At 42.6% G+C, this 16,484-nt stretch overlaps 2 protein-coding genes across 2 annotated transcripts in view; one reads left to right on the plus strand and one right to left on the minus strand.

Annotated features, from left to right (window-relative positions):
• Window positions 1-16,484, plus strand: part of LOC149826674 (Pseudouridine synthase family protein) — a 249,085-nt gene that overhangs the window by 227,114 nt on the left and 5,487 nt on the right. The gene's annotated exons all lie outside the window — the stretch shown is intronic.
• Window positions 1-16,484, minus strand: part of LOC149826676 (HAD-superfamily hydrolase, subfamily IG, 5'-nucleotidase) — a 182,351-nt gene that overhangs the window by 163,890 nt on the left and 1,977 nt on the right. Inside the window, exon 2 of the mRNA XM_090018939.1 lies at window positions 14,684-14,772. Within this exon, the coding sequence (XP_089875065.1) occupies window positions 14,684-14,772 (89 nt within the window). The remainder of the gene's footprint in view (window positions 1-14,683; window positions 14,773-16,484) is intronic.

The raw sequence follows: 16,484 nt of genomic DNA on the forward strand, positions 1-16,484 counted from the left end.
GGCAGGGGGCAAACCCTTGCCAACAGCAGCGAAGGGACAGGGGGAAAATAACCCCTGCCATCGGCAGCGAATCGACAGGGGTCGAGCCCCTGCCGACAACAGCGATTCGGCAGGGGTCGAGCCCCTGCCGACGGCGGCGGATCGGTAGCGAAATGGCAAGGGTTGAGCCCCTGCCGACGGCAGCGATTCGGCAGGGGTTGAGCCCCTGCCGATGGCAGCAAAACAGCAGGGGAGGCAGCCCCTGCCGTCAGCACCGAAGGGACAGGGGCTAGCCCCTGCCGACGAGAGAGGGATCGAGGCGGCAGGAGCCATCAGCCTCCTGCCGACCCCTTCGCAGATCATGGTAGAGGGGAGGGTGACAGGGGCCAAAGGCCCCTGTCGGGCTTGAAAAGAAATGGCAGGGGCCATCGGCCCCTGCTGGGTTTTAAAAGAAGAGGGGCCGGGAGACAGGGGGACGACCGACCTCCTGTCGGTTGCCCGATCTCTCACAGGAGTAGACAGGGGCCCCGTAGGCCCCCTGTCGGCCTCAGATGGATACGCAGGGTGCTGCAGGGGTCGTGCGCAGCCTGCCGGCCTCCCTACGAACCCCTAAGAAGGGGAAAAAAATAGAGGGAGGCGAAGAGGGAGGGCACGGCATGGACTGTGTGCCGCCTGTCGGCGTCCTGGCGAGGTGACAGAGAGGGAGATGGGAGGGGGAGGAGGAGAAGGTAGAGTGATGTACCTGGAAGGAGAGGAGGCGAGGTGGCTGGCGGTCGGCGGCGTGCGCAGGGAAGGAGGAGGCGTTGGTCGGGGTTGCCGGCGAGGTTGTCGCCTGCAGGAAACGAGAAGGGGGGCGGGGCATCTATCCTCCCCTCCCGTAACGCTCTTAAAGAGCTCGGGGAGGGGCGATAAAAGGGGAAACCCCGATGGGTTTCCCTTAACGGGTCGAATGCGCGGGTGAGGGGTTGCGGCGCACAGGGGAGGGTTTGTTTTTAAACAACTCCTCCCTCTGTGTCGGGTTTTAAAACCCTACCGTTAACGGGCCCGGGTCGGGTCCCGACCCGACCCGACTCGGGTCCGATTAAATAAAAAAAAAAATTTGTGAAAAACGTGGGTTTTACAATCAAGATAAAATATTCATGTATAAAGTTGCAACTTGACAGATCTAAACCAAAACAATACGTATATTTAGATATATAAGCATGCAACCAAACAGATCCAAATCAAAACAATATGAGCACGTACATGATAGATCTTATCCAAATCATTATATATACATATATATATATATATTCGATAGATCCGATCCGAATCGGCATAAGCATTGTAACGACCCCAACTCATACCCCTTGAAAACGCAGAATTTTTTTTTTATTCAGTGCGGAAAACTTTTCACAGACCCGGGGTCCTCACAGTTCTAATTCCAATTGGATAGCTAAAGACCACAATAGAGCTTATACTTATCACCCATACCAAACCAAACCATTATTCATTTATTTGAAAGAAATAATGTTTAAGCAATAATTGCAAGAGACATATCAGAGTTATTTAAATGACATAAAAGTAAATAACGAAAAACTGAGTCACGTTGTCCCTCTATGAACCGTCTAGCAAAAATGTGACACTCGTAACCCTCCTAGAAACCAGTCGCTTCACTGATCACCTGCGGCTGCGAAAAACCATAGAAGTAGGGTGTCAGAACCGAAATCCTGAGCACAGGTACTTCTAATGAAACGAGCTAAAAAATACAGATAAGATTTCATGCAATAATTTAGAGGAATGCAATGATGACAATTACATAATTCAATTTAAGCATTCATGCAACAGGGAACAATTTCTAAGAATAAAGAATCATTTAAGCAATAACAGATATCACAATTTAAGTAAGCAAGACATTAGAGATTAAACATCATGCATCCACCAACATATAACATATGCATGTTCTAATGCATAGCAGGAATATGCATGATTTATGTGCAATGCATGAATACTTTATTATCTTTCCTTAAGGTTTTCCTTTTCCATATGTATGCCCTATTAAATGCATACAATTTAAGTTTCTTTTTTTAATTTCTGTTGTTCGCGGATACACCAAATGGGTAAAATCCTTGAGATCAAGTTAGGTTTCCAGGATAGCTTAACACGCAATTTTTATTTTATTACTGGGTTCCAAACTTAGCCCCCGACCGAAACACCTTCGTAACATTAAACCTCCACATCTAATGTCGGAGACACTAGGGACACTCTACATCCACAAGTGTCACTTCTTTAGTATACCAAAACAATAGTTGCGTCGAGCACACTACCCCCAGGTAAAGTGCCGGACTCTCCTTAAAATCGTGGCAAGGAGAAAGAACCTTAATATCAGGTTCAGGGGTCAAAGTAAAGCACACAAAGTTTTTGTATCCTCACAGTCTCCCCAAGACCGGATCTCTAGGATCTCCATTCTCCAAATAGGAGATCCCAGAACGTATATTACATTGTTCTTATTCATTACCTTTTTATTAAAAGCCAATTATTGAGTTTTGCAATTCAGCATACAGAAATAAAGCAAAAGCTCGCATCTACCCCTGCGAGAACCATCACGAGACTCCCGCCCTTTGAAACACATACAACAGTGCAATATAGTGCAATAAAAATAAATGTGATTTTTGCGATGCATTTAAACAATTAAAGAAAGAGCAAACCAAAGCTCAAGGCTCTCCACGCCTGTGATGATTCATGTAGACCATAGATGCATCATACGCAAAAACCATAACTTGCAATGTATGCAATGATGTCAACATGCTTCCAAATGCATATTTACATATGTCAATTTAACTATGTGCATGATATGTCACATTCATATGCATGTGTTCGCCATTCATGTGCATGTGCTCTTACGAAATCATTCCACATACATGCATTCACTCATGAATCATCTCAATTGAGACAAGTGAACAACTCATGCATTTATGTACATACGAAACACACATCAATGCATGTATGCACATGCATTTGAAACAAACTTCATACAGTATGATGCTTAAGCACATCACATCAAGTCAAAGCATATAAATAATTTCAAATCTTGACATGTCTCGAGAACCAAAAATACATGAACACCACACCTTCTGAAAATTTATATGCACATTTAAAAATGCAAACATATATCATGTGTAAGCCACAAAATATTAATAAGCATGTCTTTGTTATGCATACTCAAGTCAAATGCATACTTTTATTCATGAACCAATTCCAATTAAAATATGTGAACACGCACGCCATGAGGTACGTGCCAAAATACATCAATTCCATGTATGTAAATGCATATGCAAGCAACCTTGCACTAATGTCATAATCAAGCATAACATGTCAATTCTAAGCACAAGAAAAATATCATTTTTTCCTTGATTCACTGTAACGACCCCAATCCAGACCCTTTAAAAATGCGGAATAATTTTTTTTTTCTAAGAGTTGCGGAAACCTTCCCAGAGATCTGGGGTCCTCACAGTTTCACTTTCCATTGGATAGCCCAACCACCACAAACGAAGTTGCAATTATCAACCATATCAACCAACTAAAACTTTTTTATTAATGAGTAAGAAAATTTCAAAGACAAGGTTTTCTTCAACTGAAAGTAAAGTAACAATTGCAAAAATTAAAAGAACTGAAAGACAAAAGAAAGAGCCACGATGTCCTCTACTGAAGCTGACAAGCCCAAGTATAACTCATCCATCCCCAGATGCATGTCCAACTTCATTGTTCACCATTTTCTGTGAAAAACCAACAAAGTAGGTAGTCAGAACCGAAATTCTGAGCATAGCTACTTCTAAAGAAACCAGGTGAGATAAAGAACATGGATAAGATTTCATGCAGTGATTTGAGTGAGTGCAGATATAAAATTTGCAACATTCAAATATCTATAACTACCAACAATTGCATGTGCTCATCAGTCAAGAATAGTAAATCAGTACCATATATCAAGAACTAAATTTCCAAATCTTTCAGCATGATTTTAATAAGTAAATCCTATGCTACCACCAACTCATGTCATGATATAAATAATGATTCAAACATGCATGATCTAATGCATAACAGAAAAATGCATGATTATGTGCAATGCATGATTTCTTTTGTTATCTTTCATTTAAGTTCCATCTTTCTATATGCATGCCCTATTAAATGCACACACCTTTAAGTTCCTCTTTTTAATTATTGTGGCCCGCGGATACACCAAACGGGTACAAACCCCGAGGTCAAGTAGGTTCCCAGGGTAGCTTAACACACAATTTGTATTTTATTACTGGGTTCCAACTTAGCCCTCGACCGATATCAAGAAACAGCACCATCCATCGGAACATTAGACCTCCACATCTAATGTCGGGGACACAAGGGACACCCCACGCCCACAAGTGTCACTTCCTTGGTACCATAAACTCACAGCTGTGACTAACACACCACTCCCGGGTAAAGTGGCGGGCTGTCCCTAAAACCGTGGCCAGGAAAAGTGTAACGCCCCAAAATTTCGACTTGTGATTTCGAAAAACCTTTCAAAGATTTAAAGTTTAATATTTAAAAACAACAGCGGAAGACATTTAGAAAGGAACACAAGTCAACAATCCTGGGTACGTTAGCTGAAAAAACATCATTCACATGTACAACATCTTAAAGGAATTTAAGAAATAAGGCAATCGATTAAAATCTGCAGTTTATTACAAAATGAGCATTTTATTCCAAAGTTCAATAAATCTAAGAAAAACTCCAAAAATCTCAGAGCCAAGCCAACAGCAGAAAGAAGATGAATCTTGATCCACGTTACACCACGCCATCGGCCGCCAGTGAAGTCCTACTCCTCACCTGCCCATGAAATGGGTCAGTTTCATAACAAACCAGTAGGTGCACGAACAGATCAGTAGAATGAAAATAAAACAGGACATTCATGAGATAAGCAATTATGATATTTAAGCAATTAAAGCAATTGTAGTCTATTTTAACAAATGTAATAAGTGCAAAGAGCTGTTCGTTGAAGCCGTGTAAGTCTCAGTCATCTACAACTATTCATGAATATATTCTTTAAGTTCTCATATTAACTGGCATATGGGTACGCATAGACGCGAAACGTAGAAACAACCGAGACCGATTCGGGGGTTTATTATGTCAGGTGTTTTCATTAACCCGGATGACTGACTGAGTCCGTTCCTAAGGGGACGGTCAGTGACCAAGAGAGTAAATCCCCAAAGGCATTTGTGGCCCATGGATGCATCCAACTTCTGCAGAAGTGCCTGGGAGTTACCACCTAGGATAATTTATGGTAATCCCAATTCCCCTAACTCCGATGACTGGGGAAATCCGAGTCTTTTGCCCGTGGGGTGGTTGTTAACAACCTGTCCATCGGAGTCTTTGTACCATCCATCCTCTCCTTTGATGAACCGTGAAGATCGGATGGGTACGACGGGGGTTTCTTAACCGCCGCCCCATCCTACATGCTCAGGTCCATTAGACCCACTCGAGCATCTTGCCTGTGAAGGCGAATGGTCACCTTTTATGTGATCTCAGCATTTTGCTAATTGCACTCCTCGAGGTTGCCACAACCTCATCATCCCACCATCGTAACCCACATGGGACGTACTTGTCCAAAAGTACGATCGTACCTTCCTAGAAGTACAACTACGATGAGATGGCAACATAATGGTTTATGATTCTTTCGGTTCCTACATGACATGTTTTGCTTTTCTGAGCAATTGGCCTGTGGAGGCCGATATTACCACATCAAAATCAGTAAAGTATAGATTTCACACTTCAATACCCTCCATGATCTTACATAAAATTCATATCGTACCTGCTTTAAGGTTCGGTTATAATAGCAATTGCAGTGGTTTTGAGTCTCTTCACAAAGTCTATCTTAAGTATGCAGTTTCAAAGGAATAAGCATGCATAATAGACAATTATGAGTTAAGTAATCGTACACATAAACAGGCATGCCAAGTAAACTACTTGATTCTTTCTAGAATGAGTCTACCCAAAGAATTTACATTATGCAATTTCAAAAGAATCACAAAGAGTAAAACATTGATCAAACAATACTTCTTCAGATACGCAAATATGCAAAAATAATTATTCTATCTCAGAAGTCTTATTTTATTTTGTTCATACACACTATTTGTGCGACTTTCCCCTACCTCGGGATGTCGTGCAGCTGCGTGCGTCTACGCGTGTAGATGATACGAGGCTCGGGCCGCGGAGCCAGAGCGGGGGGTCCGATGCGAGGTCTGCAAGAGGGTGAGTATTCAATTATGATAATTTAATTAAATGGTACGACGGGAGCAAGGGTAGGATTAACTGACCAGGGATACCGGCCCCTTCCAGACAGAACAACAAAAGGCAGGGCCCTTGCCTGACGAAATAGTGAATGGTAGGGGCCTCGGCCCCTGACTGACAATAATAGCGAATGGCAGGGGCCTCGGCCCCTGCATGACAAAACGCGAGGGGCAGGGCCCTTGCCCCAGCCAAACAGGTCACGCATGGCAGGGGTCTCGGCCCCTACCTCAAGAATAGGGAAAGGCAGGGCCTCGGCCTCGGCCCCTGCCTGGTACAAACAGAATGGCAAGGGCCCTTGCCTGACAAAAATGAAGAAATGGCAAGAGTCCCAGCCCCTGCCTGTCGAAAATGAGGAATGGCAGGGGCCCCAGCCCCTGCCTTACGAATCAAGAGACGGCAGGGGCCTCGGCCCCTGCCACAAACACCTACAAATGGCAGGGGCCTCGACCCCTGCCAGACAAAAATCGCGGAGCCGCAGGGGGGGGGGGTGTCTGGCCCCCCTGCGTGCCGAGGGTCAAGAGCGGCAGGGGGTATTCCCTGCCCTCTCAGAAGCCAGGGGGCGGCAGGGGGTGAGCCCCTGCCAGCCCAACAAAATAAAGGGCGACAGGGGCATTGCCCCTGCCAGCCGAGACAGGAAGGCGGCAGGGGCACTACCCCTGCGCACCAGAACACAAGAGGCAGCGGGGCAAGCCCCCGCCTGCCGAAAAAAAAAACAAGCGGCAGGGCATTGCCCCTGCCTAAAGGTGGTCGAAAGGTGGCAGGGGAACTGGCCCCTGCCGAAAGAGAGACCGGGGTTGGGGTGACAGGGAGGGAAACCGACCTCCCGTCAGTTTCCCTGTCACCCACAGAGGTGAGGGAGTGTCGCAGGGGCCATTGGTCCCCTGCCGGCACTCCGGCACTCCGGCGCACCCCCAGAGGGAAGAGGGGACGACAGGGGCCTTGCAGGCCACCTGTCGGCCCTCCGGTGATTACCGGAGAGGCAGGAGGGCACGACAGGGGCTGTGCGCCGCCTGCCGGCCTCCCGGCGAGGTGACAGAGAGGGGGGTGAGGAAAAGAAGAGGGAGGAGAAGAGAAGAGGGAGGAGAAGAGAACGGCGTACCTGGGAGTGGTGGCCGGCGTCGGTGGCGTGCGCAGCAGGGAGGAGACCGGCGCGGAGGGGGGGCCGAGGGCTGCGAGAGGGAGGCATGACTCCCCTCGCCCTCCAACCTCTCTCTTAAAGGCGCAGGGGGGCACCCGAATGGGGAAACCCTCGATGGGTTTCCCTATCCTGCCCGGAAGCGAAGGGGGAGAAGGGGGGTTTGCGGCGCCCGAAAACGCGGGTTTTTTTAAAACCCTAATAAAAAAGGGGCCCGGGTCGGACCGACCCGGCCCGGGTCCAAATTTTTTTTATTTATTTGGGGTTTTACAAAAAGAACCTCAATATCGGGTTCAGGGGCAACAACGCACACGGAGTTTTTGTATCCTCACAGTCTCCCCAAGACCGGATATCTAAGATTCTCATACTCCAGATGAGATATCCCAGAATGTATATTACACTGTTCTTATTCATTATATTTATTTAAAGTTCATTCTTTAAGTTTGCGCAAAAGTAAGGTGAAAACCCCGCATTCTCCCTTGCAGAGACCCATTCGGGACTCCAGCCCGTATAAACCACTAGAACAGTGCAGTAAAGTGTCAAACCATCTTATGTGGTTTAAGTGATGTAGTTACATTATATGTGAAAGAAAACCAAACCCACGGCTCTCCAGGCCGATGATGCTCCAATTAAGCCATCGGTGCATCCCACAACCAAAATCATAACTTGCAATGTATGCAATAATACCAACATAATTAAAAATGCACATTCATTCATACCATTTTAACAATGTGCATGAGCTTCCATAGTTATATGCATGTGTAACCATCCATGTGTAATTGATTTCATGTAATCACTTAATACACATGCATTTGTCCATAGTTTCATAAGTATATGAGAATATTTATGCATGATAATTAAACATGTTCCATCATGTAGATACATGAAACCTTTCATTCATAGCATGAGTTATCATCCCCACACATTCACATCATGTATGCACCTCCACCAACAAACTTTGTAATCATATTAATAGTACAAGACATTCAAGAGAAGCTATATCAATCATTCATAAGTAGGGAAAAGTAAACAATCTGGTGTAACCTAATACAAAATCCAATAGTCAATGTTATTTAAATCAAGTGAAGTTAATTCCTACTGTTTCAAGAAAATCAAAACTGTGAAAGAAATTCGTAATGGTGCAATAAAAATCAGTATGGCGAAAGGAGGCCATACTATTGCAATACTGCCAAGGTATTCAATTGACACAAACTGTATAGAGGCATGCTGTTAACATTAAAAGACTGTTCAATTAACACAAATTGTTCATAACATAATAGTGTAGGCAATTAACACTAACCGATATTTATCTTAGCAAATATACTTCTAATGATTACTCAATTTTTGAACCTAACACTATACATGATGAGGTCCCAGATGGTCATACCTTTGCATTAAGAGTTTACAACCCATTGAGTAATTGCATAATCAGATAGTACAAAGTTCAAATGTGCAGATTCAATGTTTTTCATATTAAACCTATATTCGGTATATACATATTAAAGCCCCCTTTGGTGCTCTAAAATGAAAACAAAATGTGAATCATATACCAAGCAACAAGGAACGTGTGTCGTTCATACTGTCTTGCACCAGCCTGGGGCATGGCCAGGATTCCCCTTCTTTCTTTCTTTTTTTTTCAATAGCCTAACAGAGAAACCTTTGGACACAGAAATTTTTCAAGAGATAGAGATTTTAGCATAACAACATGCTGAAAATAAAAGTTACATATAAACCCCAACAGATCCTACATTATATTCGAAAATCCCCAAAAAAGAATTTCGAACAACAACACAAGGCATACTTGAAATCGATGTTTATGTAAAAGTTTTTTTTTTTTTAATCAATCGAGTTACAGGCCAGCTCCCAGCTGACTGGGTCAGCTGGGCCTGCTATGGCCCGGTTCAAAAGATGCACAGCACCCAGCCTGCTTGGGTCGGCTGGGCCTGTCACCCCTTAATGCACAGTATATTTTTTTTCTTAAACAATCATAGCTCAGTCACAGAATGAGATTGGTCTTGTACTCAACTGAAAGAAACTCCTTGTATTCTTGAGTACTCCACAGAAACTGAATACATTCAATGTTTTTAACACCAAAATTTCTCAGTTTATAATTAAGCTTAATCTATATTCACTACTGCAAATAACTATGCTGAAGTACTGTAGATTTTAACATGTATGCCAACTGCCAAAACAAATCTTAAGTACATTTATATTGATTCCACCAAGAACGATATCCTTAAACAGAATTTACATGTATCATGCCTCAATTCCAAATCAAGAGAACCCAAATCGGGTTGATTTGGGAACTCGGCAGGTTAGGGTCATAAAAAAAAACATCAATTTAAGAATCTCCATATGCAGATTCCCCCTTCTTGCATAAAAGTAAGAAACCCCCAAATTGCACATCTAGGGTTTATCAGAATTTTCTTCTCCTTTTTTTTTTTGAAAATCGGGAATACCTCCATCGACAGCCTTCCCTGGATGCTCCCCTCAAAACCCTCACACGGGATCGAACCCATGTTCGATCCCCCACCCAAATTCGTTAGAAGCACCGTACCTCTTGAAGAGTTTTCCGACGATCGGAGGCTGTCGTGGCGAAAGCAACGAGCTGGCTGGAGTCGCCCTTCCCTGCTGCCGTGATAGGGAGTGTGGTTGTTGTTTGCCGCGGCCCCCGGTGGTCGTTGGTGGCCAAAGCTCGCCGGCGACCTCCTCTCCTCCGGCGCACGCACACAGACAGAGAGAGAGAGACGAGGGAGAGAGATGGGGGACTGAGTGGAGAGAGAGAGACGAGTGGAGAAGGCTCTCTCTCCACTTCCTTTTATCGGTTTAATTATTTAGTTCCTGATATATGTATTGTTTTACTATTCTTGACTGGTGAGCACATGCAAATTGTTGGTAGTTAAAGATATTTGAATGTAGCAAATTTTATATCTGCACTCACTCAAATCACTGCATGAAATCTTATCCATGTTCTTTCTCTCACCTGGTTTCTTTAGAAGTAGATGTGCTCAGAATTTCGGTTCTGACACCCTACTTTGTTGGTTTTTCACAGGAATTGGTGAACAGTGAAGTTGGACATACATCTGGGGATGGATGAGTTATACTTGGGCTTGTCAGCTTCAGTAGAGGACATCGTGGCTCTTTCTTTTGTCTTTTAGTTCTTTTAATTTCTGCAATTGTTACTTTACTTTCAGTTGAAGAAAACCTTGTCTTTGAAATTTTCTTAGTAATAAAAGAGTTTTAGTTGGTTGATATGGATGATAATTGCAACTTCGTTTGTGGTGGATGGGCTATCCAATGGAAAGTGGAACTGTGAGGACCCCAGATCTCTGGGAAGGTTTCCGCAACTCTTAAAAAAAAAAATCCGCATTTTTCAAAGGTATGAGTTGGGGTCGTTACACTGACTATCTCATCTACATACAAATCCGTTAGGCTCTTTAAGCTCCGACTCACACTGATAGGCAGAAAATGGGCATTCTTCGTCAATCGGTTCACAATCACCCAGATGGCATCGTGCTGACGATGGGTCCTTGGCAAACCCATGATGAAGTCTATCGATATATCGTTCCACTTCCACTCGGGGATGTGCAAAGGCTGAAGCAGTCCACCAAGTCTCTGATGTTCGATCTTCACCTGCTGGCTATGTCACAGGGATTCGGCTAGCAGGGTGCCGCACCCGCGTCGATGCGACTCGACGCGAGTGCGGGTGCGGTCAAATGATCCTGGGTGCGTTGACCGCACCCAGGATCATTTAAGTCCATTTTTTTTTTGGATTTTTTTTTTTTTAAATTTGCCCTATCACCTATGCTGCGATTTTTTTTTTTTAAAAAGAAACTGTTGACAGCAGCTGTCTGTCAGCTGTGACAGCAGCTGTCAGCTGGCTGACAGCAGCTGTCAGCTGCTATTCTTTTTTTTAAAAAGCAGCTCTGTCAGCTGGCTGACAGCAGCTGGATTCTTTTTTTTAAAAAGCAACTCTGTCAGCTGGCTGACAGACAGCTGCTCTATTTTTTTTAAAAAAAAGCAGCAGACAGCTGCTTTTTTAAAAAAAATCGAGGGGAACCCCGACCCCCTATATATATATATTGACATTTTTGCCCCTGCCGCACCCCCGCACCCGGGTTTTTTGGAAGTGCCGAATCCCCGCACCCGCACCCGCACCCGCGCCCGCACCCGCACCCGCACCCATGTGACATAGCCTGCTGGCAAGTGAGACATCGAGACATAAAGTCTGCAACATCCTGTTTCATCCCGTTTTACCAATATGACCTCTAGAGATTCTTGAACATCTTGGTAGAACCAAGGTAAACAAAATACTTCAACCTATGGACCTCACTCATCAGCTCCTCTCGCAACCACCATCTGTCCCCAAACATAATAGTCACATCCTCCTCACGATGGAACTGCACACCTGGCTTCTTGGCACTCACGCATAATCCCTCAAAGTCTGGATCGACCGACTGAAGCCCCCCGATACAGTTAATAATCTCAAGTTGTGCCTTCATCCATGCACAAAGGATGTGTTTGTCTTCGTCTGCAAATGGCTGCCATTTGACGAACTCCTCATGCAAATCTCAACTGCGACCAATTAAGCTGGCTATCATAACTGATGTCTTCCTACTAAGTGCATCTGCCCCTACATTCGCCTTATCAGGATGGTAAGCGATGATAAACTCATAGTCCTTGAGAAACTCTAACCACCTATGCTGCCTCAAATTCAGATCCCGCTGAGTAAAAATGTACTTGAGGCTCATATGGTCAGGCACAATCTCGAATTGCTCACAAAATCTTTAATACGAAGACAACAGCCGCTAACTCTAAGTCATGCATGGGATAGTTCTTCTCGTGCACCTTCAACTGCCAAGAAGCATACGCGATAACCTTCTCGATCTGCAATCAAGACACAGTGCAAGCCGGTACCCGAAGCATCCATGTACACTACAAACCCTCTCATCCCAGAAGTCAAAGGCAACACTGGAGCTGAGGTCAACCTTCTCTTCAACTCCTAGAAGCTCTCTTCGGACCGAGATGACCACACAAACTTCACTCCTTTCTATAAAAGCCGAGTCATCGGTGCAGCTATACGAGAAAAGTCATGTATGAATCGGTGGTAGTAACCCACGAATCCCAAGAAACTCCTAATATCTGACACTGTCTTCAGCTGCTCTCAAAACAACACTGCCTCTACCATGGTTGGATCCACCTTAATGCCTTTTTCTAAAATCACGTGGCCGAAGAACATCACTCTGTCGACCTATAACTCGCACTTAAAGAACTTAGCATACAATTTATGTTTCCTCAGTGTTTGTAACATGATCCGCAAGTACTCTCGATGCTCCTCCATGCTCTCTCAATATATCAAAATGTCATCAATAAACATGATGACAAACTGATCCAGCCACAACCTGAAGACTCGATTCATCAAGTCCATGAACGTTGCAAGGGCATTGGTGAGTCCAAAAGGCATCACTAAGAACTCGTAGTGCCTGTATCTGAACCTAAACACAGACTTCGGGATATGCCTGATCCGCAACTGATGGTACCCTGAACGAAGATCAATCTTAGAGAATACCTTTGTCATACGTAACTGGTCGAAAAAATCATCAATCTTGGGCAAAAGGTACTTATTTTTCATGGTAACCTGATTCAGCATGCAGTAATCTATGTAGAGTCGCATGGATCCATCTTTCTTCTTAATAAACAAAATTGGTGCACCCCAATGTGACACACTCGGCCTGATGAAACCCTTGTCAAGAAGTTTCTGCAGCTGCTTCTTTAGCTCAACAAGCTCTGTAGGTGCCATACGATAAGGCGCACGACATTAGCATCATGCCAAGCACCAACTCGATCGAGAACTCGATCTCCCTGTGAGGTGGCAATCCTACCAAGTCTTCTGGAAAGACATTCGAAAACTCGCAAACTACGTCCAACTGCTCCAAGGGTGTTTCCTGACTGTCTGTGACAGACACATGGGCCAAAATCACCATATAACCATGCTTATAGTACTTCGACATCTTTATAGCCAAGATGATCTTCACCTCACTCACAAGCCTAGTCGTCTGAAAGACCAGTGCAGATAAGTCAGGGCGCTCCAACAAAACCTTCTTACCCCAACACTGAAGAGTCGCATTATGTTTGGACAAGCAGTCCATACCCAAAATGATGTCATAGAAAGTCATGTATAGTATGACTAGGTCGGTAGACAACTCATGCCCCTCCATGACTACTCGAACTGCAGGAAGGTACTTCCCACATCGAGTAGACACGTTCATCGAAGATATCACATCGAGAATTTTCTCTAAACTAGATGGTATGAGGTCAAGTAGTCCAGCAAAAGACGAATATATAAACAAATGGTATATCTATTGACGTTGTGTGTTGCGAACACAAATTGGTATATCTAGGTGTGATTAATGTTCACCAAAATTTGCAATGTCATTTAAACTTGATTAAGTTGTGTAATATTTATATATGAACCACTTATGGGCCTTTAGAGGCCAGGTGTATAAAAATTTCAGGTACTGAGGCTTAGTGATGGCAGGACCGACTTGCTGGAGGCATCGAGGGTTATGGTGGACCGGATTTTGATAGTTTTAGGAGTTATCGTTTTGGGAAACTTGTTGAACCCTAAACGGAGACTATTCTATTAAATTCAATTCAATTTAAATTTATAGTTTCAATTATTCTATATCTGGAATGTGTAATGGGTTGTGTATATTAAATCATTGATGTACCCCGGATCCCTAGGATATCTTTTCGCAAGATTTTAAGATAGTTTATTCGTTTAAAAAAAAATCTGCATTTTTTGAGGGTCAGTTTGGGGTCGTTACATGTCCGGACCCGATGCCATACCCGAAAACCAGGTCTAAGTCTAATTCCACCCGGGTTCGAACCAAACCCGACACCCATTGACACCCCTAGATTCAATGAGGGTAAGCTTGTTTTCTGTCCAGATTTTAGCTATCTAAAGGATCAACAAATTCTATAACGTCTTTATCCTATCTTCAATATGCTAAGCTATCTTGCTGCTAAATCCTTTCCAGCTTCAGTTTAATAAATTTTTCCTTATATAGTGAGTCATATATTTATTAACTATGAAAAGAAATTTATGTTTGATAACCCAATGCTTCAAAGCACTTAAATTATTGATCTTTTTTTCATTGTTTGGTGTCCAGGTATAGAGGGAGAGACAGATGTGCACGCACATATCCTTCCTTTATACTGTAAAAAGTAATCCAATTGATCAAATGAATATATTTTATAGTTACATACCAGGATCCCCAGTTCATTTAACAATGTCTCTGCTTCCATAGCCTCAATCCTTGCAATCTCCTCGATTGGACCTCCCTGACCATCAAGACCTAATAATAAAACAAGCAGGGAGCAAAAAGACACAAAGCAAGGCCTATATTACCAATATGAAGATTCACTTTTATGAAATTCAACTTTTAATATAAAAAAAAGGTTTCTAATGCAATATAACTGACAGCTACATAAAGCTGGAACTAGCTAAGGTATTTCCATGAGTATTCAACAACTAACACTAATAAAATAAAATACATTACGATGAAGACAAAGACCCCTCCATTAATCAAAACAAACACCATGGCCATGACAGTGCACGAACATCTTCCAAATGACCTTAAGCACCAGCTTTCAATGACATAATCACATGCAGGGACTGGTAAAACAATTGGAAGAATTTCTCTTTCTTTTTTTCATTGATGAGCAGCTCTATTTGATGATTAACATTGAAGCTAATATCAAAATGTGAAATACCCGCATGAATGCACACACGCACACACACATAGAGAGAGAGAGAGAGAGATGAGCAGCCTCTAAATAGTTTGTCTTAAACTGTCCTAAACACTTCTAAGAAACACAGTTGCACCATGCTTTGGATCGAAATGATTCAAAGAGAAACCTTGATTTTTGTTTCACCAAGTTTCAATGCAATATGAACCATTGATTTTCTATCACTCTAAACACACATCTAAAAAGGAAAAATGCCTAATCTAATACATGTTCTCTACTAATTAAGATATACATAATACTTCTATGAATTCAGATTAAGCAAACACCCAAAACTTTCTCTTTGAAATTGTTTAGGACAATTTAGGGGTTACTCATTACTCTCTCTTTCTCCATATATATACATATATATAGTAGTGTGTGATCTCCAAAGTCCAAACCATTTATCTCCCAAACTGCCCCAAACCCCTTTAAAAAACATACTTGCATGTGATTTTTTTTTCAATCTAAACCCATAGATGTGATCTTTATGCTTTATTTAGTAGAAAACATGTATTAGTTTAAACACTTTTCATGTTGAGATGTACTTTTAGCTCAACAAAAAAATTTGACAGTTCGTATTACACAAAAAACTTAATTAACTACAAACCAAGAATTCTTGTTAAATTGATTTGCTTTGATCTAGAAAACACATGTCCATGTTTGGATTAAGCAAAAAAAAATGCAAGTACATTTTTTAAAGGGGTATGGGACAGTTTGAGATATAAACGATCTGAAAACTACACATTACTCTCTCTCTCTCTCTCTCTCTCTCTCTCTCTCTCTCTCTCTCTCTCTCTCTCTCTCTCTATATATATATATATATATATATATATATATATATATGACCATCCAACCAAAGGAAGGTACAAACCACTTTTAAGAAACCATATTTAAAAGCATTTTTTGGCAAATCCGACCACATAGATGGGATCTTCATGATCAAAAACCTAAGAACTGATTCTTGTTGTGAACTTTTTTGGTGCATATATTGGATTTTTATGATCTAGAAAACTTCAAAATTTTGAAATCATTGATTTTTAGCACATTATAAAATCCTATGAAAGAATTTGCTACAACAGCCGGTTCTTAGATTTTTTTCACCATGGAGATCAAATCCGTATGGTCATATTCTCCAAAAAAAACTTTTAAAATCGATTTTCGAAAGTGGTTTAGACAGTTTGTACCTTTCTTCGGTTGGACGACCCCACTTCCTCATATATATATATATATATATATATATATATAGAGAGAGAGAGAGAGAGAGAGTGATGTGTATGTT

The sequence above is a fragment of the Nuphar pumila genome, chromosome 10, assembly GCF_984573655.1.
Source record: "Nuphar pumila chromosome 10, dmNupPumi1.hap1.1, whole genome shotgun sequence".
Lineage (NCBI taxonomy): Eukaryota > Viridiplantae > Streptophyta > Magnoliopsida > Nymphaeales > Nymphaeaceae > Nuphar > Nuphar pumila.